The sequence below is a fragment of the Carassius gibelio genome, chromosome A20 (assembly GCF_023724105.1).
Source record: "Carassius gibelio isolate Cgi1373 ecotype wild population from Czech Republic chromosome A20, carGib1.2-hapl.c, whole genome shotgun sequence".
Taxonomy (NCBI): Eukaryota; Metazoa; Chordata; class Actinopteri; order Cypriniformes; family Cyprinidae; genus Carassius; species Carassius gibelio.
This window is the reverse complement of record NC_068390.1, coordinates 5270324-5293099: the sequence shown is the minus strand read 5'-3', so window position 1 is coordinate 5293099 and position 22776 is coordinate 5270324. Positions and strand designations below refer to the sequence as shown.

Sequence of the window (22776 nt, the reverse complement as noted above, 5' to 3'; positions counted from 1 at the left end):
GTAGTCGTGGCCGAGAGGTTAAGGTGATGGACTTGAAATCCATTGGGGTCTCCCCACGCAGGTTCAAACCCTGCCGACTACGGGAGGGCTTTGCAGTATTGCTTTAGCTTTCTGTGATGGTAATTGTGCCTTCTATGGTCCTTTGTCCTAACTGAGAACTGGAGCTTGTAGCCTAGAATTTTTCTTTGTAAATTATGTGAAAATCATCTTGTTTACTCACTTACAGAAAACAATACATTGATTTAAATTTTCTAAAACACTTTTTGTTGGCAAAAGTCATATGCGAGTAGGCGTCAACTATCATGAATATCATTGTGATTTACACGTGAGAAGACAAAGCCCTGCATAATGAGCTGCATAAAGAGCCGCTCAGTCAGCTGTTGTCACTGAGAGGGAGGTGTTACAAGAAAGAACGTGAGAACAAAATAAATTTATATAATTTTAAGTTTGTAGTTTATTTAGAATATATTTAATTATCCCACAACATAATTTAATATCCACTTGGACCCCTGCGCGCCAGCCCTTTCTGTCCGAATGATCACCTGTGTCACCACAAACAGCCCATCTGTCTCTCTTACCGCCTATGTGACCACTAACTGCCCTTATGTCGACTGGTAATACAAAGACTGTGACCACAAGCAGTCTATGTGTCCCCCTGATCCCCTACGTGCCCACAAGTAGCCTTTTTATCCCCTTGACGAACTTTAAAACACATCCATCTGGAGTGTTATTTTCTGATAAAATGATGCAAGCCATAGCAGTTTCTAACACATGGCTAACCTTCTTGAAATTCAACACAATGGTCAACGAATCTGCCAATAAACCTGTTCAGGTGGCTCCTCGCTTACTCCCGAAGCACCCAGAGGTGTTAAACCCTCGGAATTCCACTGACCACAAACAGCCTGTTTTTTTTTACAATGGGATAGATTGTACGTGGCAAGTCCATATCTCAGCTTTCTGAAGAGATATCAAGCTAAAACCTGCTTTCCCATGCTAGTCTAGACACGTGCTACCCCAGTGGTGAGTTTCAAGAAGATTGGAGAAGCTTTAAATTTCGGTTAAAAAAAACTCAAAGTTTCAAGAAGATTGGAGAAACTCAAAAATTTGACCAACAAAAATCACCAAGAGAAATTTTTGAGTTTCTCCTGTGTTCTTGAAACTTTGGGTTTGTTAGTTTGAGACTAGCACAGGAAGGCAGGTTTCAGCTTGATATCACGCTGCAAGTGTTTAATTCCGAGGTATGTTAAGGGTAGCGTTTCAGGAAACTCTGCATAGACTGCCAGGCCGAATGAACTTTGGCCTCTTGTGTGTGGGACTTACGCCGATTGTCTATTAGTAGTGGTCATCGCGTTCGCCTAACACGCGAAAGGTCCTCGGTTCGAAACCGAGCAGAAACAGCTGTCCCTTTTTGAAGAAATGTATGAACTCCTTTGAGCCGACAGTTGGCTTCAGAAGGTTTAGCCTTTACACGCATTTTGCCGAGCCTGCACACAACGATTTCGGACTTCTTTAGAAAGTGGGTTTCCATATTGTAGTGGTTATCACGTTCGCCTCACACGCGAAGGCTAGTCGCGTATAGGTGTACAGTGCTGACCAGCCAATAGGAACGAAGGAAATTCCAGGGAGGCGGGACGTAAAAAATACACAGAATTAGAGGTTTGAATCCCGTCTCGGCCACAAACACCATAAAACAAGTTTGTATTCGTTTTTCATCCAGATACACTTAAAATGTGCAACGATCTTAATAAATATTTACATTATTATAGGGAAGTTATTTTTAATATAGAACAATTTGAATAATTAAAAAAGAACATTTGGTAATATTTCAGGACTTTATTTTGAAAGAAATTAATTTTATATTTGTATAACTATGTACAGAATATATATATATATATATATATATATATATATATATATATATATATATATATATATATATATATATATATATATATATATATATATATATATATATATATATATATAAAATGAAATATAACAGCAAAAAAGTTTCTAATTTTTATCTATAGGTCAGTAATTCATATATTACATAAAACTGAAAAATGTAGTTATTAAAGTACAGTACTTACCAAAATATATAATAGTTGAATAAATATACATTAAATAATTATATATTAAACAACAACAATAATAAAATCCAAAGCTGTGGAGAACACAGGAAAAACAATTAAATTGTGTTGTAAATTAAATAATTATGAACAATTATATATATTTAATAGTAACAGTGATTAGCATTTAGTGTTTACAAATCTGAGCAAGGTAATAACAACGCAAGTCTATAAAATTTACTTATAAAAAACACTAAAATACAATGGAAATAAGGTCAATGTTTCAGGTATTTTAAAGATCAAATGGGAATAAATAATTTAAAATTACAGATTAAACAACAGTAATAATAATAAAATCTACAGTTGTGGATAACATGGGGGGAAAATATAACAAACACATATTTTAAATTAAAAAAGAGTTTAATAGCAACAGTTATTAACATATAGTGTTTATGAGGCAAGATAAAATAATGCAAGTCAATAAAATAAAAATAAAAACACTAAAATACAATGCAATACAATAAAATATATTACTTTTGGTATTTTAATGAACAGAAATATAAATAAAATAATTTACAATTATAGATTAAATAACAACAACAACAATAATGATAATATAATCTAAAGTTGTGGATAACGAGGAAAAAAAACAAGAAAAAAAATATTTTTAAAATTAAATAATTATGTAGACAGTTTAGTTATAACAGTTATTAACAATGCAAGTCAACAAAATAAAACCTCACTAAAATACAATGCAATAGAATAAAAGAATCCTTTCTGTGCTTTAATGAACAAATGGAAATAAATGAAATAATTAAAAAAAAAAAATGTACAAGGTTATTTACATAACCTTGTGCAAGAATGTCTTTGGCAAATGACATGCCCAGATCTCAAATATTGTTTTGTAGCACAGTGAAGTCATTTTTTTTTTTTCGTTTATCCACCTCTGCTTCTCAGTCTCATAGAATGGAGACTGCTGAAAGTCTCTCCATGGCATTTCTGCTCTCATTCCCTGAGCCTGATAAAGAGAAAACACTTTAGCAGGACAGTAAATGTATTTGCCTGCCACTCCAGGTAAACTAGTGTGAATATGAGGACTGTTGGGTCCTTGTTTCAGTGGCAGGTGGCAGAATCTGCACAGACGACCAGTAGGATGCTCCACTGCTGACTTCCGCTTGCTTCTCTCATCAGTGACCCTCTTCCTTTCTGTCCCTCTCTGCTTAGAGGCCTCCAGTTCCCGCTGAAAAAAAAGGAGTCTCTGCAAAATCTTCAAAAGGCATTCTGGGGTTGGTCAGGCCCTCTGCTGAATATAGCCCCTTTCACACTGCCATTCCGTCAAATACAGGGGTAAAGTGTTCCTGTAATTGTTTCCTGGTCGCTAGATTTGGCACTTTCACACTGCCAGTGAAGACCCGGTATATGTGCGTGCTTTCACACACAACCCTAGAAGATCCCGTAACGACACGTGACATCAGCGCGTGACGTGTAATGTACGAGTCGACAACGGTTGGCACGTTATACTTTAACTGAAGCAAGCAAACGATCTCGGCGTCAGCGCGGAAAGTGAGGAACTAACTGATCTCTGCTTCATTACAGTTTGCACATATGTTTTCGTCGCGAATGTTGATCTTCCTTCAAAACAGCCGGTAAAAGAGTCGCGCGATAACGCGCGTCATCACTTCGATACGGAATTAGATCTGGCTTTTGTTCACACAGCGCTCGTTCCGGATCGATTACCGCAATGTTACTAGGTCCCCGACCCGGGTTCAATTCGGTAATCAATTCCGGGACGTGGTTGCTTTCACACAGAAGAGGACCAGGCAATGTTACGGGAATATTGCGGGTCCGACGTGCAGTGTGAAAGGGGCTTGTGTGTCAAATACTTTCTTGGAGCAGTAGAAGTATTTAACATCACTACCTTGATAGAAGAAATGTATTGAGGAGCCATCACCCATGTATCGAGACTTAGGCTGGCCACAGGCTAAACAGGATCTGGTTTGCTTTTTTTGCAGCACCTGCAATTGTTGTTGCTGCTGAACTGCCTGCTGCTTCTCTATGATGTCCTTCACCATCTTCTCGAATGCTGTCTGGTCCAGAGGGACAGCCTCAGGAACAGCCTTTGCAGGTGGATTGACTGGGGCAGGTGCCAGTACTTTCACTGGGACACTGATTGTTTCACTGGCTGAGTGAAGACGCTGCCATAACTGCAACCATCAATGATATTTCTCATTGGATCCGTCCATCTATTATGGTTTAACACAAAAACTCGCCCACCGGTCTTAATAGGTCCAGTGCGAGCAGCACAGGGAGAAGCAGCTACAGGCAGTGGTGATGTGCTTGGGAGTTCTAAAAGAGATTCACAAAATAACTAACTTAAGTATATGTTTTCTGTGTCCATAGATGAGGCAGACAGATTACACGCATTGATGCCTGTATGTATTATATAGTTACCTCCAACTAAAAGACACTCCTCTGATGTTTGTTCCTTCACTGTCACAGCACTTGGTGTAGGAAACTGGTGAAAAATGACAGCCTGTGAGGTAGCCTCTGGTTCTGCAGCAAGAGGGGTCTCAGCAGAAGAGGTATCCTTTAAGCATTCCTAAAAAAAAATGTGCAATATGCATGTGAGAATTATAAATGTTTTTTTTTAATAAAAAAAAAAACGTATACATTTTTTTTAAAGGCGTACCTGAGATGGGAATGAGAACGGAACGCCAGATGAAGACTCCTCTTGCATCTCCACATCTCCTAGGTCTGTCTTCCTGCTTTTGTGCTTGTCAAAGTCAAGAGGCACAGGTCGACAACCTGGCTCCACATATTGCAGGCCAAACCTCTCTCCTGTGTCCCTGCTGGAGATGTGCAAGGCTGGATATTTGGGTTGCCCTGTCACACTTATAGATGCCCTATTTAACTCTATCATCAAAACAGGGTCAAACACTCCAGGTAAGACAACCCCAGGCTGCTTCAGGTCCACCAGCCGCTGATAATTCCAGCGTGCCACACCAGTCATACCCTGTGCCTGGAACAACTCAGGAGAGACACAATTGCCCGTTACCCACTGAGCCTGGTGGAAATGAAACCCCTCCTGCTGTGAAGTGCCTCTCACAGGGATCCAAATGGGCACAGCAGCTCCATCACCCTTGACATGATTCAGCTGTAGGGTTCCACCATATATGTAGAGGATTCCTTCCTCCACCTCAGGATCACTCAGGCAGCCTCTAAGGATGTGGATACGCTGAATCCACCATAATTTTAACATTGTGGGTTTGAAAAGGAAGATGTTGTTGGGATCCTTTGCCAGATAGAAATGGTGTAACACTTCTTCCACCCTTTGAACCAGCTCTCTGGGATGTGGCACTTTTGTCCTACAATGCTCTCTGATGTGCAGCTTGGTGGGATTAGCAGGCTCGATACCACAGAATCTGTATGCGTTCTTCAGTTTCTCCAGGTCACCCTGATCAACTACAGAGAAGGCAGAAGAGAGGAACTGGCAGAAAGAGCCATACAGAGGATGGTGCTCCGAAACACACTCCCTGGTGAACCGCCGCATACAGTGACACAAGTCCAGTTTAACAACCATGTCCTCGTTGAACTTCCTGCAAGCGGCATGTAAATTCTTGAGGTTTCCTGATGTAACCTCTGCCACAGTAGCTTCTGTGGTCCTCCAGGCTTCCCACTGCTGGTGCTCATAAGGTCCTGGGTCCATCACTCTGAAAGCGGCACAGCAGTCCCTAAATACATAAAGGGGGAAAAAAATAAATTTTAATGTATTCATAACCTTTGCTTACACCACTTGATGTAATGTTTGGTTAGATGTGATGATTTATACCTGTCCACCCACTGGTACTTGGCCTTGGGAATACCAGCAACACTGTAGCGATTGGATAGCCCACAGTACATTGACTCCAATGACTGCCCACTTTCACTCTGCAGCATCACCCAGAACAGAATCATCCAGTTCTCGTTCATCACAGCATAGGATGACATTGTGCCAGATAAGAGGGTCACTTTTCTAGCAACTTTGCGTGTGTGATCTGACCTGAACACCTGTCCAAAAGTTCCTTGTAGGAGCTGAGTGAGAGCTGCTTCCTGCCGCTGATATTCATGAAGGAGGCACTCTATTAAATAGTGTGCAGAGACAGACACCCCATTCCACCCATCAGTGTCTCCGTAATCCCCAAACGGTGCAGGTGTGTCATCCTTCCTCAGTGCCCCAGTGATGGTTTTCTGACCATACAGCCCTGCTTCAGCATCCCTGACATTCTGCACACTGAGAAGGTAAGCCAGATGTGCTCTTTCAAATTTAAGGTGAAGCACCTCAGACAGCTGGTTGGCCATGCCATTAGGGGATTTTCCAGAGCGCCTCAGTTCATCCATCACTGTTTTACAGATTGCCTTCTTATGGGTGAGGAAGGCTGACAAGATGTTTCTGAATCGCTGTGCTAGAATGTCCAGCCACTGAGGTTTATCAGCAAACCAGTATCTTTTGCATGCCTTACAACACAGACGTCAAGCAAGGATGTAAAATTGCCCAGTAATACCAAGGATCACTCTGGGTCTTCCCACACCAGAGGACACAACATTTGGATTTTGACATCTGTAAAGACAAGGCAGGATGTAATTGTTCCTAAGCCTTTCCATTATACTGTGCTCAGGTTTCCAAATGAAAAAGGGATGGAGTTGGAAGAATTTGGGTGATGGAAGGCCAGTGTTTGTCTCTATAAGCTCAGGCTGAGGTGGATAGCGCCATAAGGAGACCATATTCATGAGGTGTCTTACACTGAAAAAAGTAATAAGTAAATTTACTTAATTTTTATTTGGCAAGTTTTTGCACAAGCATTTTTCAAGTAAATTTAACACATTTGGAAATTAAGTAAATCTACTTAACTAAGTTAAGTAAAAAAAAAAAAATAATAAGTACATTTTATTGAGTAAATTTTAATTAAATAATATTATTTTAATGCATTTAGCAGACACTTTTATCCAAAGCAACTTACAGTGCATTCAGGCTGACAGTTTACACCTATCATGTGTTCCCGGGGAATCAAACCCCCTAAACTTGCACTTGCTAATGCAATGTTCTACCACTGAGCTACAGGAACACTTCAAGATCTTGTGAAGAATAAGTGAAAATTTCACTTACTTACTTTTTTATTTTGGAAAAGTTTTTACACTAACAAAAAACCCGAAACAGATATTCTAGAAATTTCTAAATGTAAAATAATTTTTTTTCAAAACAGTTTTATCAAATGAGTGTAAATAAGTCTCTCACTTCTGTCCCTTTAAACCAGTTAACAGCAAAGACAGCACGAAGGACTGGATGCACATGATAAATATTCTGCAATTAAGAAAACAGACAAAAGAAATAGCACTGTAAAACCCAATAAGTAAACATTACTCAAACCGCTTGAGTAAACAGATTGCCTTGATCTAAACCATGTAAGTTTTAAAACTTTGCATTTAAGTTATTAATTGATTAACTAAGTGCTGATTGAGAATTAGTGAACAGCTGCTGTTAACAAACAGAATCACTGAAGAAAAGAGAAACACAAGAACTACTACAACTGACTTCAGACACAGCCTTAGATGAAATCAACTGAAATAAAATACATGAAATCTCTCAAGATCTGATTAAACAACCCACAAACAGCATCACCAGCTCCACTTATTAATAACCAGACTGACTTTATTTCTGTCAGACGTCTACAGAAGATCTTATTGAGAATGAACTAAGGTGTAGATGTTGATTTATTGTTTGAAGTTACCATCAGTGTTGTAGTCGAGACCAGCTCATTCGAGTCCGAGTCCAGATCGAGTCCAGAGAGGGTCGAGTCCGAGTCAAGACCGAGTTCAGAAAGGGTCGAGTCCGAGTCAAGACCGAGTTCAGAAAGGGTCGAGTCCGAGTCAAGACCGAGACCAGAGAGATTAGGTCTGAGACAAGACCTAAAGAAATCTTCAAGAGTATGTCAAATGTTTGGTGGAAACAATAAAGGTTAAAAGGGCCACATAGTATGTGGTGTAAAGGTAATTTTATTAGTATTATGAAGTGTTACTTGTCAATATTAAGTGCTCATTTTCACATAACACCGTTGTACCACTATACACATCCATATAACCTTTCTAGTACACATAATATTACTGTACCACTATACCTGTAAATGTTCAACTGTAACAGCTTTTACATAACTTTTAACCTTGAAGCTTAACTAATCACTGCTAATATCCTTACAATGTCTTGGATTATGTGCACTTTAGATGTTGTGAAGATTACAGATGGGCATAATTACTTTTCAAAAAAATAAGTGAGGAGACCATCCTGCTACCCAACCAAGCACGATGTGGTCTCATGATCAATCCACCCCAACTAAAAACACTCTTTACTGGTGCAGAGGAAGCGGGGACTGACAACAGTTACCATTTCATCACTTTCTGTAACAGCAACGGATAATCTAATGCTAATTTCACTGGATGGTGCGTTTTAATGCAGGGTAAAATACACACTAGTCGAAGTTTTTTTAGTTACGGAGGGCATACACACAAAGTGTGTATGTGCCAGGGGAAGAAAGCTGGATCAAATGCCATATAAATTCAATGCATTCTGTCAGACATTTTTGGGGGGGAGATGTTTAGTGTTGAGACAGTTAGTCTGTGTCTGTATTCATTATATAGTTTAATTAAACAATATTTGTTTTTTTTCTGTGACCATTTTGTCCTACTTTGTAAAAATAACACAGTTGAGAGAAATAATGTAGCAATGTGGCTTTCTGGAAAGCGGGATCACTACAGGCGGATGGCAGGAGGGTAACTTAAGGCCGGTGACTGGCTGCGTGGCATCTCTACTGCGTGCCAGAAGCGTGGTGGCTGCTTTGCGTTTTCTGTGTCTTTACACACCAAAAGCGTGCCTGCACGCGGCGCTTGGCGCGCTGCTGCGGCTGTAGGTGACATAGAGGGAGGCCGCCGAAAAACCAGGATCTTGTCTTCATGACAACAATATCAACTTTTTTTTTTTTTTTTTTTTTTTTACACACCTACTGACAGGACACCGTCAACAGTATTGACGGCAAAATAGAGTATGTTTGACAGGTGCAATATTTGACAATCGATCATTATTAATTTATTTTTAAAATTACATTTATATCTGAATTTATGTCAACCTATAGACTTTCAAATATCTAAATGTCATGAATTAACATGTATTTGTGTACAAAATGACATATAAACATATTTTCCTAGTATATTTTGCCTGGAAACGCTTCCAACATGCACGCGTGTGGCGTGAAAAATAGGCGCCGGTTCTATTTCTAGCATGCACGGGTTTTCCGCACGTCTCACGCAGGCAGTCTGCAAGATCTAACCTGTTAACATGGGAGCCGAATTAAAAACAGACACGCCACGCATTGTGTTGCTGGCCTAACGTCTCACGACAAAAGAAAATCACCAGTCATTGGATGTGTCAATCATACATCAATTTAAATAAACATTAACATACAGTAGAATAATCATGAAATATTTTGATTGGGACTCGAGTGGACTCGGGCATAAGTCCGATTCCTAATATGTTCGAGTCCGAGTCAATACCGAGTCAAAATGCACACGAGTCCATGACAAGACCGAGACCATTAAAATACGGTCTCGAGACCGAGTCCGAGTCTCGAGTACTCAACACTGGTTACCATGTTAGAGATCAGTGTTTGCTTTAGTTGGGCTCTTGACCCTTGATTTCTGTCTTAGTCTTTTCTCTGGCTGTTATAACCGTGTGTTTCTGAAACACATCTGTTGTAACTCAAACACCCAGAAGAAAGGCCATCAGGTGTTACACCTGTACCTAGGTGTAGGTTGTTATACTTTATATTGGTGATGATAATCATCAATTATTTATCTGTATGGAGTCTAATGAAGTAGGTGTTGTGTATTTAGTAGAAGTGATTCTAGTAAAAGTGAGATTAAGAGTCTGTGATAATCAGTTAATATAAAAATGACTTTCTAAACATTTTTGTACACATAAATTTTTCTTCTATGCCAGTAGTTGGTCAAACACAGACATTAATAATCAGAATATGAACCTCTACAATGGTGACGAAAAAAACATGCTGCAATGCATTTTGGGTACTATTGTAGTACAGAACTCATCCATGGCTCTGCAACATTTTTTTTTATGGTCACCATTGTTGAGGTTCATATTCTGATTATTGATGTCTTTGTGTGACTGTTTGACACCGTAGCAGACCACACTGTTTGAAAAGTTTTTCAGATTAACTGATTAATACAGAAGCACTGGCTCTTAGAAATACTTTTACTATAATCAAATTACACAACACTTATTTCATCAGAGATTAAATCCCGTACAGATCAATAATTGATGATTATCATCACCGATGTAAAGTATAACAACCTACACCTAGGTACAGGTTAACACCTGATGGCATTTCTTCTGGACTTTTGAGTTACAACAAGTGTGTTTTAGAAACACACGGTTATAACAGCCATAGAAAAGATTAAGACAGAAATCAAGGGTCAAGAGCCCAACTAATACAAACACTGATCTCTAACATGGTTACTTCAAATGAAACAATAAATCAACATCTAAACCTTAGTTCATTCTCAATAAGATCTTCTGTAGACGTCTGACAGAAATAAAGTCAGTCTGGTTATTAATAAGTGGAGCTGGTGATGCTGTTTGTGGGTTGTTTAATCAGATCTTGAGAGATTTCATGTATTTTATTTCAGTTGATTTCATCTAAGGTTGTGTTTGAAGTCAGTTGTAGTAGTTCTTGTGTTTCTCTTTTCTTCAGTGATTCTGTTTGTTAACAGCAGCTGTTCATCACTAATTCTCAATCAGCACTTAGTTAATCAATTAATAACTTAAAGTTTTAAAACTTACATGGTTTAGATCAAGGCAATCTGTTTACTCAAACGGTTTGAGTAAAGTTTACTTATTGGGTTTTACAGTGCTATTTCTTTTGTCTGTTTTCTTAATTGCAGAATATTTATCATGTGCATCCAGTCCTTCGTGCTGTCTTTGCTGTAAACTGGTTTAAAGGGATAAAAAGTGAGAGACTTATTTACCCTAATTTGATAAAACTGTTTTGAAAAAAAAAAAAAAATTACATTTAGAAATTTCTAGAATATCTGTTTCGGGTTTTTTATTAGTGTAAAAACTTTTCCAAAATAAAAAAGTAAGTAAGTGAAATTTTCACTTATTTTTCACAAGATCTTGAAGTGTTCCTGTAGCTCAGTGGTAGAACATTGCATTAGCAAGTGCAAGTTTGGGGGGGTTCGATTCCCTGGGAACACATGATAGGTGAAAATTGTTAGCCTAAATGCACTGTAAGTTGCTTTGGATAAAAGTGTCTGCTATTTAATTAAAATATACTTATTCGTTTTTTTTTTTTTTTTTTACTTAACTTAGTTAAGTAGATTTACTTAATTTCCAAATGTGTTAAATTTACTTGAAAAATGCTTGTGCAAAAACTTGCCAAATAAAAATTAAGTAAATTTACTCATTACTTTTTTCAGTGTACTGGGTGTGATCCTGGCCAGAGCCCCATGGATTCCATCTCTGTCTTCATCCAAATTCTTTGTTGAAGAGAGCAGTTCCAGCGGCTGATATCTTGCAAGTAGCTAGGAACAGGTGCTTCTTTCTGTACAGAAGGCATTGATGCAGGAGCTGTAGGTGCTGATTGTGCAGCAGAAGGTGGTACAGGCCCATCAGTCTGTGAAGAAGGCATACTGGGACTGGGAGAACTAGAGACTGCATGTGATGTCGACAGAACTGCATGGAACACAAAAAAGATATATATATATATATATATATATATATATATATATATATATGTGTGTGTGTGTGTGTGTGTGTATTAACAATGATTGCACATGATGTGTATTTAACTGTCTTTACCTTTTTTGTAGCTGAGAAGAGGGGCTTCAGTCAGTGCAGATGGCATTGGTGCAGGTGTTGATTGTGTTTCTGCAGGTGGTACAGAGCCTTCACCCCGTGAAGAAGGCCTACACACAGGAACTGATGTTGATGGAGGCTGCGGCAGACCTGCACGGAACAGGAAAAGGAGGAAATAAAAAATATATTAAAAAACTGAATGTACATGATGTGTATTTAATTGTCTTGACTACATTAAATGACTTATTTAATGTAACGCATGAATCATTGTTTATTCTATCATTCTATTTATTCTAGGAATAAAAATTCTAATAATGTTCAAAAGTCTGTAAGTAAACATTCCACTTATAACAGCAAATGACACTTTAAATACCATGCATACAATTCATGAAGTGCACTCACCCTCACCACTGGTATGTTCAACCCTTAATTATAGTTAGAACAAAAAAACATGTTTTTTAGAACAGGCAAGAACACTGCCAAAGCAACAAATAAGATAATTAAATTCAGAAATGGAGGATAAGTCTGTATGTAACAGAATAAGCCTCTGAATCTGATAAGGAAAGTAACCTGCTGTAGACAAGACTGTGGATCCCGTGGCTGCAGATGATCCTGAAAATTAAGCATTATAATTTGAACATTTTTGCTTCAGTATGTGCAATTGCAAAATGTGTCAAAAACATGCTAAACTTGACATGGCTCTGTATAACACACATGACGCGACTTGTGATTCACTTACTCAGCTGTGTGAGATACTTTGTTGGAGACAGACTCAGCATTATCCTCTCCAGTTCTTCATCCTCCTCCATCACTATAAAACAAAATCAATGGATCAGTAGGCTTTAAGTAACAATATAAGCACATTTGCATGAATTTTATTAACTTACCAGGCTGATCAGAAGCAGTACTGGAAGAAACAAGTGGTCTTGCAGTGGAAGCTGATGGTGGGGGCACCGGAGGAGTGTTTATCGTCAGCTGTTGTTGTTGCTGTTTTAAAAGATACTGCTGCAAGTTGTACATTTTGCTGCCTGGAACACAATTCTGCTTTATTATAAAGAAAGCATATCCGTCTGCCCTGGTATCCCAAATTTGTCTCCAAGTGTCTTGAGCTCTTGTTCCAAATCCAACAGTATTGTCTTCCTCCATCAAAACTGGCAATGGATCTGGCCTTTGAGACAGATACCGTTTAAGATCATCAATTTCCTTAAAGCTTCTTGAGTATTCAATAAAGGAAATTAGACTATCTTTGCAAGGACCCTCTGGGTTGAACTGCCCAGCCTGTTCTTCTTCCTCAACCTTGTTGGACAGGTACAAAGCATAGCCGACATCATTCTCTAGTAACCACCTGAAAGACTGGCCCTTGTATTTGCCAAACTGTAGAATGTATTCTCCCAACACCTCTTGCTTGTCAGATACATCCCCTCCTCTCTGTAAGACAACAGAACGGGCATTCATCCTGACCAGATCTTCTCTTTGAGGTGTTGACTTGTTCTGCAGTGAAGGGTTGTCTTTAATTCTTTTTGCCTCTTCTGATGGGTCCCGGCGTAAATGGCCTGATGGGCCTTTCCTGAAAGGCACCTTGTATCTCCCGGGGAAAAAAAACTGTTTTCTTCATGATGCTGTTCTGAAATCATGGCCACATAAAAATACTTAATATAGTGAAATTAGACAGTTATCAGCAGCACTTATATATATATATATAAGTTATATAATATAAGTTATTTTAACTTGCCATAATATTTCATAATATTACAGTTTTTTTCCTTAATAAATGCAGCCTTAGAGCATAAGAGACTTATAAATTTGTGTTATTTAATATTTATTTAATCCACTCAATATATGAGTAAGTATATATATCTTTAATATGAAAATGTGTACATGTATATATTAAAACAAGTTTAACTAATTCAAAATGTTGTTTTATATACACACAGTTCAGTAATATATATAATAATATAGAATATATATGTAATAAATGTAATATGTGTGTTTAATACATATGAATTACATTATGAGTATCATATTGCATTGTTAACATTTAAAAAAAAATGTAACAAGTACTTAGAGATTAATTATGAAACATTCACTCTTACAAAGAAACTATAACAATTATATAAAATAACTGCTGTATTTTCAACGATGACTTTGGTTTAATATTTCCTAACATCACAAACCAATCAACACAATTAACACAATACCATTACATGAGAATATACATGTAATTTATATGATAATGTATTTACAATCCAGAAAGTGAATATTGCTAAAGTAAAGTAGCATTCAACTTAACCTACCTTCTCGCTTAACGTTAATTGCGTTGATCTCGAACTCTTACGTAAAAACAGCGGTCACCTGAGGTAAAACTTTTGCGAAGGTAGTTTAGACAGTTAATGCTTGTCAGCAAACTTGTTTTGTTTTGTACAACATTTCGGTAAACATATCTCTCCAATCGTGAAGCTGGTCTCCTCCCCTCCTCCACTTGCTACGAATGATTGACAGATGACACCAGGCTGCTTGAATTCCGCGCCACGGAAGAGGCGAAACAGCACCGGGGAATCTACGTGTGGCCACAAATATATCGCATCCGTAGTGTTAAGCACTACCATAGAGAACGAATGGGAAAAGTTAAGAGAAGTTAAGCTTAACTATTTTCGGCTCCTAAGGTCCGCGCGAAAGGTCCTCGTTTCGAAACCGAGCAGAAACAGCTGTCCCCTTTTGAAGAAATGTATGAACCCCTTTGAGCCGACAGTTGGCTTCAGAAGGTTTAGCCTTTATGCGCATTTTGCTGAGCCTGCACACAATGATTTCGGACTTGCTTAGGAAGTGGGTTTCTGTAGTGTAGTGGTTATCACGTTCGCCTCACACGCGAAAGGTCCCCAGTTCGAAACTGGGCGGGAACACTGAATCTCTTTTCACAATCGTTTAGGTGGGTTTCTGTTGAGGAGGAACTCAATTCTACCAAGGCTTTGGGGCCAAGAGGCATGAACACAGTCACTAAAGGTATAGTTGATGCAGAAATGAAAGAGCAGTCATTGTTTGACCTAAACCTATCCCACAACTGTGACATTCCAAGCCTGTCTGGCTTTCTTCTGAGGAACACGAAAAAAAAGATTTGCCTGAGTGGCCCTCTGTTGAGCAGCAGCTCTGCATCACGAAGGCCCGTCTTTACACAGGTGTAGAGATAATTATTAAGCCACACTAGGCAGCGGTAATACCCACGCAGACAGTACTCTGTACTTTTGACCTGGTAGTTTAGATGAACAGATGGCCGGTGCACTCAAAGACCCAATATTTCGTACAACATATAAATATACATATATTAAATGAAAGTGAGGAAAAAAGCAAAGAAGAAATGGCCACAGAGGATTCCCGCAAACAACTGGAGAAATTCCCGGTTTGCTGCTAAAATTAGAAGGTATTTGCGAACTGAAGAGCGCAACGCAATTTGTAATTTGATTCGCGCTCCAAGATGCATGAGATGAAAAGATCTGACACCTTCGCCACAGGTTTCCGTAGTGTAGAGGTTATCACGTTCGCCTTACACGCGACAGGTCCCCAGTTCGAAACTGGGTGGGAACACTGGATCTCTTTTTCAAAATTGTTCAGGTGGGTTTCTGTTTAGGAGGAACTCAACGCTTCCAAGGCTTTGCGGCCAATAGGCATTAATACAGTCACTAAAGGTAAAGTTGATGCAGAAATGAAAGAGCAGTCATTGTTTGACCTAAACCTAACCCACAACTGTGACATTCCAAGCCTGTGTGGCTTTCTTCTGAGAAACACCAAAGACGAGATTTTAGGAAACTCTGCGTAGACTGCCACACCGAATGAACTCTGTCCTCTTGTGTAAGGGTCTTATTCCACCTAGGCCATCACGTAAGGCAGGGTCTCAAGGGGTGTCTAAAAGGGGGTACGTGGCAGGCCCTCCTTAGACCCCTGCGCGCCGGCCCTGTCTGTCCCAATGATCACCTGTGTCACCACAAACAGCCCATCAGTCCCTCTCACCGCCTATGTGACCACTACTTGCGCTTCTGTCCACTGGTAATACAAAAACTGTGACCGCAAGCTGTCTATGTGTCCCCCGATCCCCTACATGCCCACAAGTAGCCTTTTTATCCCCTTGACGAACTTTAAAACACATCCATCTGGAGTGTTATTTTCTGATAAAATGATGCAAGCCGTAGCAGTTTCTAACACATGGCTAACCTTCTTGAAATTCAACACAATGGTCAACGAATCTGCCAATAAACCTGTTCAGGTGGCTCCTCGCTTACTCCCGAAGCACCCAGAGGTGTTAAAACCTCGGAATTCCACTGACCACAAACAGTCTGTTTTTTTTTTACAATGGGATAGATTGTACGTGGCAAGTCCATATCTCAGCTTTCTGTCTAGAAATATGGCACATAGTCTTAGTGTTTATACTTGACTAACTGGGGCCCAGGTCAGGAAGCAGACAGACTGGCTAAACCGACCGTCTGCTAGCTGCCTCCCGTCACAGAGGTCAGTTAATTCTCAGCACATAGAGACTCTTTCACCTAGATATCACACTATAGAGACTGTGTCTGTTCCCCGAACTAGAAAATACAAAAAACGTCCAAACCAAGTTAAGGTTAACAATTTAATTGAGGTTCAACAAATAAAACACAAATGCAATATGGATAAACAAATGATAAAGATTGGCTTATTGAATATCAGATCCATTTCTACGAAAACACTTTTTGTAAATAATATGATAACTGATCATAATATAGATGTGCTCTGTTTGACAGAAACTTGGCTAAAACCTGATGATTACATTATTTTAAATGAGTCCACCCCCCAAGATTATTGTTATAAACACGAGCCGCGTCTAAAAGGCAAAGGGGGAGGAGTTGCTTCAATTTATAACAACGTTTTCAGGATTTCTCAGAGGGCAGGCTTCAAGTATAACTCGTTTGAAGTAATGGTGCTTCATATAACATTATCCAGAGAAACCAATGTTAATGATAAATCCCCTGTTATGTTTGTACTGGCTACTGTATACAGGCCACCAGGGCACCATACAGACTTTATTAAAGAGTTTGGTGATTTTACATCCGAGTTAGTTCTGGCTGCAGATAAAGTCTTAATAGTTGGTGATTTTAATATCCATGTCGATAATGAAAAAGATGCATTGGGATCAGCATTTATAGACATTCTGAACTCTATTGTGTTAGACAACATGTTTCAGGACCTACTCATTGTCGAAATCATACTCTAGATTTAATACTGTCACATGGAATTGATGTTGATAGTGTTGAAATTATTCAGCCAAGTGATGATATCTCAGATCATTATTTGGTTCTGTGTAAACTTCATATAGCCAAAATTGTAAATTCTACTTCTTGTTACAAGTATCGAAGAACCATCACTTCTACCACAAAAGACTGCTTTTTAAGTTATCTTCCTGATGTATCCGAATTCCTTAGCATATCCAAAACCTCAGAACAACTTGATGATTTAACAGAAACTATGGACTCTCTCTTTTCTAGCACTTTAAATACAGTTGCTCCTTTACGCTTAAGGAAGGTTAAGGAAAACAGTTTGACACCATGGTATAATGAGCATACTCGCACCCTAAAGAGAGCAGCCCGAAAAATGGAGCGCAGCTGGAGGAAAACAAAACTAGAGGTATTTCGTATTGCTTGGCGGGAAAGTAGCATATCCTATAGAAAAGCATTAAAAACTGCTAGATCTGATTACTTTTCTTCTCTTTTAGAAGAAAACAAACATAACCCCAGGTATTTATTCAATACAGTGGCTAAATTAACGAAAAATAAAGCCTCAACAAGTGTTGACATTTCCCAACACCACAACAGTAATGACTTTATGAACTACTTTACTTCTAAAATCGATACTATTAGAGATAAAATTGCAACCATTCAGCCGTCAGCTACCGTATCATATCAGACAGTGCACTATAGACCCCCTGAGGAACAGTTCCACTCATTCTCTACTATAGGAGAGGAAGAATTGTATAAACTTGTTAAATCATCTAAACCAACAACATGTATGTTAGACCCTATACCATCTAAGCTCCTAAAAGAGGTGCTTCCAGAAGTCATAGATCCTCTTCTGACTATTATTAATTCCTCATTGTCATTAGGATATGTCCCCAAAACCTTCAAACTGGCTGTTATTAAGCCTCTCATAAAAAAGCCACAACTTGACCCCAGAGAACTTGCTAATTATAGACCAATCTCGAATCTCCCTTTTCTGTCCAAGATACTAGAAAAGGTGGTATCCTCACAATTATATTCCTTCTTAGAGAATAATGGTATATGTGAGGATTTCCAGTCAGGATTTAGACCGTATCATAGTACTGAGACTGCTCTCCTTAGAGTTACAAATGATCTGCTCTTATCATCTGATCGTGGGTGTATCTCTCTATTAGTTTTATTGGATCTTAGTGCTGCGTTTGACACAATTGACCACAACATTCTTTTGCATAGACTTGAACACTTTGTTGGCATCAGTGGAAGTGCATTAGCATGGTTTAAATCGTACTTATATGACCGCCATCAGTTCGTAGCAGTGAATGAAGATGTATCATATCGATCACAAGTGCAGTATGGAGTACCTCAAGGCTCAGTTCTAGGGCCGCTACTCTTCACGCTTTATATGTTACCCTTGGGAGATATCATCAGGAAACACGGTGTTAGTTTTCACTGTTATGCTGATGATACGCAGCTCTATATTTCCTCGCAGCCTGGTGAAACACACCAATTTGAAAAACTAATGGAATGCATAGTCGATATAAAAAATTGGATGACGAGTAATTTCTTACTGCTAAATTCAGAAAAAAACAGAGTTGTTAATCATATGGCCTAAAAACTCTGCTTATAATAAACTAGAACACTGTCTAAGACTTGATGGTTGCTCTGTCAATTCTTCGTCATCAGTTAGGAACCTAGGTGTGCTACTTGATCGCAATCTTTCCTTAGAAAGCCACGTTTCTAGCATTTGTAAAACTGCATTTTTCCATCTCAAAAATATATCTAAATTATGGCCTATGCTCTCAATGTCAAATGCAGAAATGTTAATCCATGCATTTATGACTTCAAGGTTAGACTATTGTAATGCTTTATTGGGTGGTTGTTCTGCACACTTGGTAAACAAACTACAGCTAGTCCAAAATGCAGCAGCAAGAGTTCTTACTAGAACCAGGAAGTATGACCATATTAGCACGGTCCTGTCCACACTGCACTGGCTCCCTATCAAACATTGTATAGATTTTAAAATATTGCTTATTACTTATAAAGCCCTGAATGGTTTAGCACCTCAGTATTTGAATGAGCTCCTTTTACATTATACTCCTCTACGTCAGCTACGTTCTCAAAACTCAGGCAATTTGATAATACCTAGAATATCAAAATCAACTGCGGGCGGCAGATCCTTTTCCTATTTGGCGCCTAAACTCTGGAATAACCTACCTAACATTGTTCGGGAGGCAGACACACTCTTGCAGTTTAAATCTAGATTAAAGACCCATCTCTTTAACCTGGCATACACATAACATACTAATATGCTTTTAATATCCAAATCCGTTAAAGGATTTTTAGGCTGCATTAATTAGGTAAACCGGAACCGGAAACACTTCACATAACACCGTACTTTCTACATCATTAGAAGAATGGCATCTACGCTAATATTTGTCTGTTTCTCTCTTGTTCCGAGGTCACCGTGGCCACGAGATCCAGTCTGTGTCCAGATCAGAGGGTCACTGCAGTCACCCGGATCCAGTACGTATCCAGACCAGATGGTGGATCAGCACCTAGAAAGGACCTCTACTGCCCTGAAAGACAGCGGAGACCAGGACAACTAGAGCCCCAGATACAGATCCCCTGTAAAGACCTTGTCTCAGAGGAGCACCAGGACAAGACCACAGGAAACAGATGATTCTTCTGCACAATCTGACTTTGCTGCAGTCTGGAATTGAACTACTGGTTTTCGTCTGGTCAGAGGAGAACCTACCCCCCAACTGAGCCTGGTTTCTCCCAAGGTTTTTTTCTCCATTCTGTCACCGATGGAGTTTCGGTTCCTTGCCGCTGTCGCCTCTGGCTTGCTTAGTTGGGGTCACTTCATCTACAGCGATATCATTGACTTGATTGCAAATAAAAACAGACACTATTTCAACTGAACAGAGATGACATAACTGAATTCAATGATGAACTGCCTTTAACTATCATTTTGCATTATTGAGACACTGTTTTCCAAATGAATGTTGTTCAGTGCTTTGACGCAATGTATTTTGTTTAAAGCACTATATAAATAAAGGTGATTGATTGATTGATATCAAGCTAAAACCTGATTTCCCATGCTAGTCTGGACACGTGCTACCCCTGTGGTGAGTTTCAATAAGATTGGAGAAACTTGAAATCTCGGCTCAAAAAAACTAAAAGTTTCAAGAAGATTGGAGAAACTCAAAAATTTGACCAACAAAAATCACCAAGAGAAATTTTCGAGTTTCTCCTGAGTTCTTGGAACTTTTGGTTTCTTAGTTTGAGACTAGCACAGGAAGGCAGGTTTCGGCTTGATATCAAGCTGCAAGTGTTTAATTCCGAGGTAAGTTAAGGGTAGCGTTTCAGGAAACTCTGCATAGACTGCCAGGCCGAATGAACTCTGTCCTCTTGTGCGTGGGAATTACGCCGATTGTCTATTTTCTTTCGGGCACATCACACTATAAATATTCTCCCAAAAGGCACTCTAGCGCTAGACTGTGGAGTTTCTGTAGTGTAGTGGTCATCACGTTCGCCTAACATGCGAAAGGTCCTCGGTTCGAAACCGAGTAGAAACAGCTGTCCCCTTTTGAAGAAATGTATGAACCCCTTTGAGCCGGCAGTTGGCTTCAGAAGGTTTAGCCTTTATGCGCATTTTGCTGAGCCTGCACACAATGATTTCGGACTTGCTTAGGAAGTGGGTTTCCGTAGTGTAGTGGTTATCACGTTTGCCTCACACGCGAAAGGTCCCCAGTTCGAAACTGGGCGGGAACACTGAATCTCTTTTCACAATCGTTTAGGTGGGTTTCTGTTGAGGAGGAACTCAATTCTAGCAAGGCTTTGCGGCCAAGAGGCATGAACACAGTCACTGAAGGTATAGTTGATGCAGAAATGAAAGAGCAGTCATTGTTTGACCTAAACCTATCCCACAACTGTGACATTCCAAGGCTGTCTGGCTTTCTTCTGAGGAACACGAAAAAAGAGATTTGCCTGAGTGGCCCTCTGTTGAGCAGCAGCTCTGCATCACGAAGGCCCGTCTTTACACAGGTGTAGAGATAAGCCACACTAGGCAGCGGTAATACCCACGCAGACAGTACTCTGTACTTTTGACCTGGTAGTTTAGATGAACAGATGGCCGGTGCACTCAAAGACCCAATATTTCGTACAACATATAAATATACATATATTAAATGAAAGTGGGGAAAAAAGCAAAGAAGAAATGGCCACAGAGGATTCCCGCAAACAACTGGAGAAATTCCCTGTTTGCTGCTAAAAATAGAAGGTATTTGCGAACTGAAGAGCGCAACGCAATTTGTAATTTGATTCGCGCTCCAAGATGCATGAGATGAAAAGATCTGACACCTTCGCCACAGGTTTCCGTAGTGTAGAGGTTATCACGTTCGCCTTACACGCGAAAGGTCCCCAGTTCGAAACTGGGCGGGAACACTGGATCTCTTTTTCAAAATTGTTCAGGTGGGTTTCTGTTCAGGAGGAACTCAACGCTTCCAAGGCTTTGCGGCCAATAGGCATTAATACAGTCACTAAAGGTAAAGTTGATGCAGAAATGAAAGAGCAGTCATTGTTTGACCTAAACCTAACCCACAACTGTGACATTCCAAGCCTGTGTGGCTTTCTTCTGAGAAACACCAAAGACGAGATTTTAGGAAACTCTGCGTAGACTGCCACGCCGAATGAACTCTGTCCTCTTGTGTAAGGGTCTTATTCCACCTAGGCCATCACGTAAGGCAGGGTCTCAAGGGGTGTCTAAAAGGGGGTACGTGGCAGGCCCTCCTTAGACCCCTGCGCGCCGGCCCTGTCTGTCCCAATGATCACCTGTGTCACCACAAACAGCCCATCAGTCCCTCTCACCGCCTATGTGACCACTAATTGCGCTTCTGTCCACTGGTAATACAAAAACTGTGACCGCAAGCTGTCTATGTGTCCCCCTGATCCCCTACGTGCCCACAAGTAGCCTTTTTATCCCCTTGACGAACTTTAAAACACATCCATCTGGAGTGTTATTTTCTGATAAAATTATGCAAGCCGTAGCAGTTTCTAACACATGGCTAACCTTCTTGAAATTCAACACAATGGTCAACGAATCTGCCAATAAACCTGTTCAGGTGGCTCCTCGCTTACTCCCGAAGCACCCAGAGGTGTTAAACCCTCAGAATTCCACTGACCACAAACAGTCTGTATTTTTTACAATGGGATAGATTGTACGTGGCAAGTCCATGTCTCAGCTTTCTGAAGAGATATCAAGCTAAAACCTGATTTCCCATGCTAGTCTGGACACGTGCTACCCCTGTGGTGAGTTTCAATAAGATTGGAGAAACTTGAAATCTCGGCTCAAAAAAACTAAAAGTTTCAAGAAGATTGGAGAAACTCGAAAATTTGACCAACAAAAATCACCAAGAGAAATTTTCGAGTTTCTCCTGAGTTCTTGGAACTTTTGGTTTCTTAGTTTGAGACTAGCACAGGAAGGCAGGATTCGGCTTGATATCAAGCTGCAAGTGTTTAATTCCGAGGTAAGTTAAGGGTAGCGTTTCAGGAAACTCTGCATAGACTGCCAGGCCGA

General features: G+C 39.7%; 1 protein-coding gene, 2 long non-coding RNA genes and 6 other non-coding genes across 10 annotated transcripts; 7 read left to right on the top strand and 2 right to left on the bottom strand.

Annotated features, from left to right (window-relative positions):
* On the top strand, positions 1-82 carry trnas-uga (transfer RNA serine (anticodon UGA)). The gene has a single exon. It is a non-coding gene; the product is annotated as a tRNA-Ser (tRNA).
* Positions 83-2715: 2633 nt separating this feature from the next.
* LOC127938152 (uncharacterized) lies at positions 2716-6843 on the bottom strand. 2 transcript variants are annotated; one of them, XR_008148640.1, is made up of 5 exons: positions 5899-6843; positions 4759-5800; positions 4521-4668; positions 3988-4415; positions 2716-3309 (listed from the first exon to the last, which is right to left on the bottom strand). XR_008148640.1 is itself a non-coding variant. In XM_052534579.1 (4 exons), the coding sequence occupies exons 1-4, from the start codon at positions 6444-6446 to the stop codon at positions 4225-4227; spliced, it is 1929 nt and encodes a 642-aa protein (XP_052390539.1). In that variant the 5' UTR covers positions 6447-6843; the 3' UTR covers positions 2716-4224. The 2 variants fall into 2 exon arrangements, 1 of the variants encoding a protein (XP_052390539.1); XM_052534579.1 differs by having other exon boundaries at positions 2716-4415.
* Positions 6844-11540: 4697 nt separating this feature from the next.
* LOC127938387 (uncharacterized) lies at positions 11541-13148 on the bottom strand. Its single transcript, XR_008148705.1, has 5 exons — positions 12852-13148; positions 12704-12775; positions 12367-12576; positions 11968-12114; positions 11541-11841 (listed from the first exon to the last, which is right to left on the bottom strand). It is a non-coding gene; the product is annotated as an uncharacterized LOC127938387 (long non-coding RNA).
* A 1643-nt stretch (positions 13149-14791) lies between these two features.
* trnav-cac (transfer RNA valine (anticodon CAC)) lies at positions 14792-14864 on the top strand. The gene has a single exon. It is a non-coding gene; the product is annotated as a tRNA-Val (tRNA).
* A 606-nt stretch (positions 14865-15470) lies between these two features.
* Positions 15471-15543, top strand: trnav-uac (transfer RNA valine (anticodon UAC)). Its single transcript has one exon. It is a non-coding gene; the product is annotated as a tRNA-Val (tRNA).
* A 520-nt stretch (positions 15544-16063) lies between these two features.
* LOC127938389 (uncharacterized) lies at positions 16064-22562 on the top strand. Its single transcript, XR_008148709.1, has 2 exons — positions 16064-16252; positions 22355-22562. It is a non-coding gene; the product is annotated as an uncharacterized LOC127938389 (long non-coding RNA).
* On the top strand, positions 20704-20776 carry trnav-aac (transfer RNA valine (anticodon AAC)). Its single transcript has one exon. It is a non-coding gene; the product is annotated as a tRNA-Val (tRNA).
* On the top strand, positions 20900-20972 carry trnav-cac (transfer RNA valine (anticodon CAC)). Its single transcript has one exon. It is a non-coding gene; the product is annotated as a tRNA-Val (tRNA).
* On the top strand, positions 21572-21644 carry trnav-uac (transfer RNA valine (anticodon UAC)). The gene has a single exon. It is a non-coding gene; the product is annotated as a tRNA-Val (tRNA).
* Positions 22563-22776: the final 214 nt, after the last annotated feature.

Coding starts and splice junctions, on each gene's coding strand:
- LOC127938152 (XM_052534579.1), bottom strand. CDS start 6,446: ATGGATGAACTGAGGCGCTCTGGAAAATCCCCTAATGGCATGGCCAAC. Junction 5,801..5,898: donor AAGTACCAGTGGGTGGACAG/GTATAAATCATC, acceptor TTATGTATTTAG/GGACTGCTGTGCCGCTTTCA. Junction 4,669..4,758: donor CGTTCTCATTCCCATCTCAG/GTACGCCTTTAA, acceptor ATTTTTTTTTAG/GAATGCTTAAAGGATACCTC.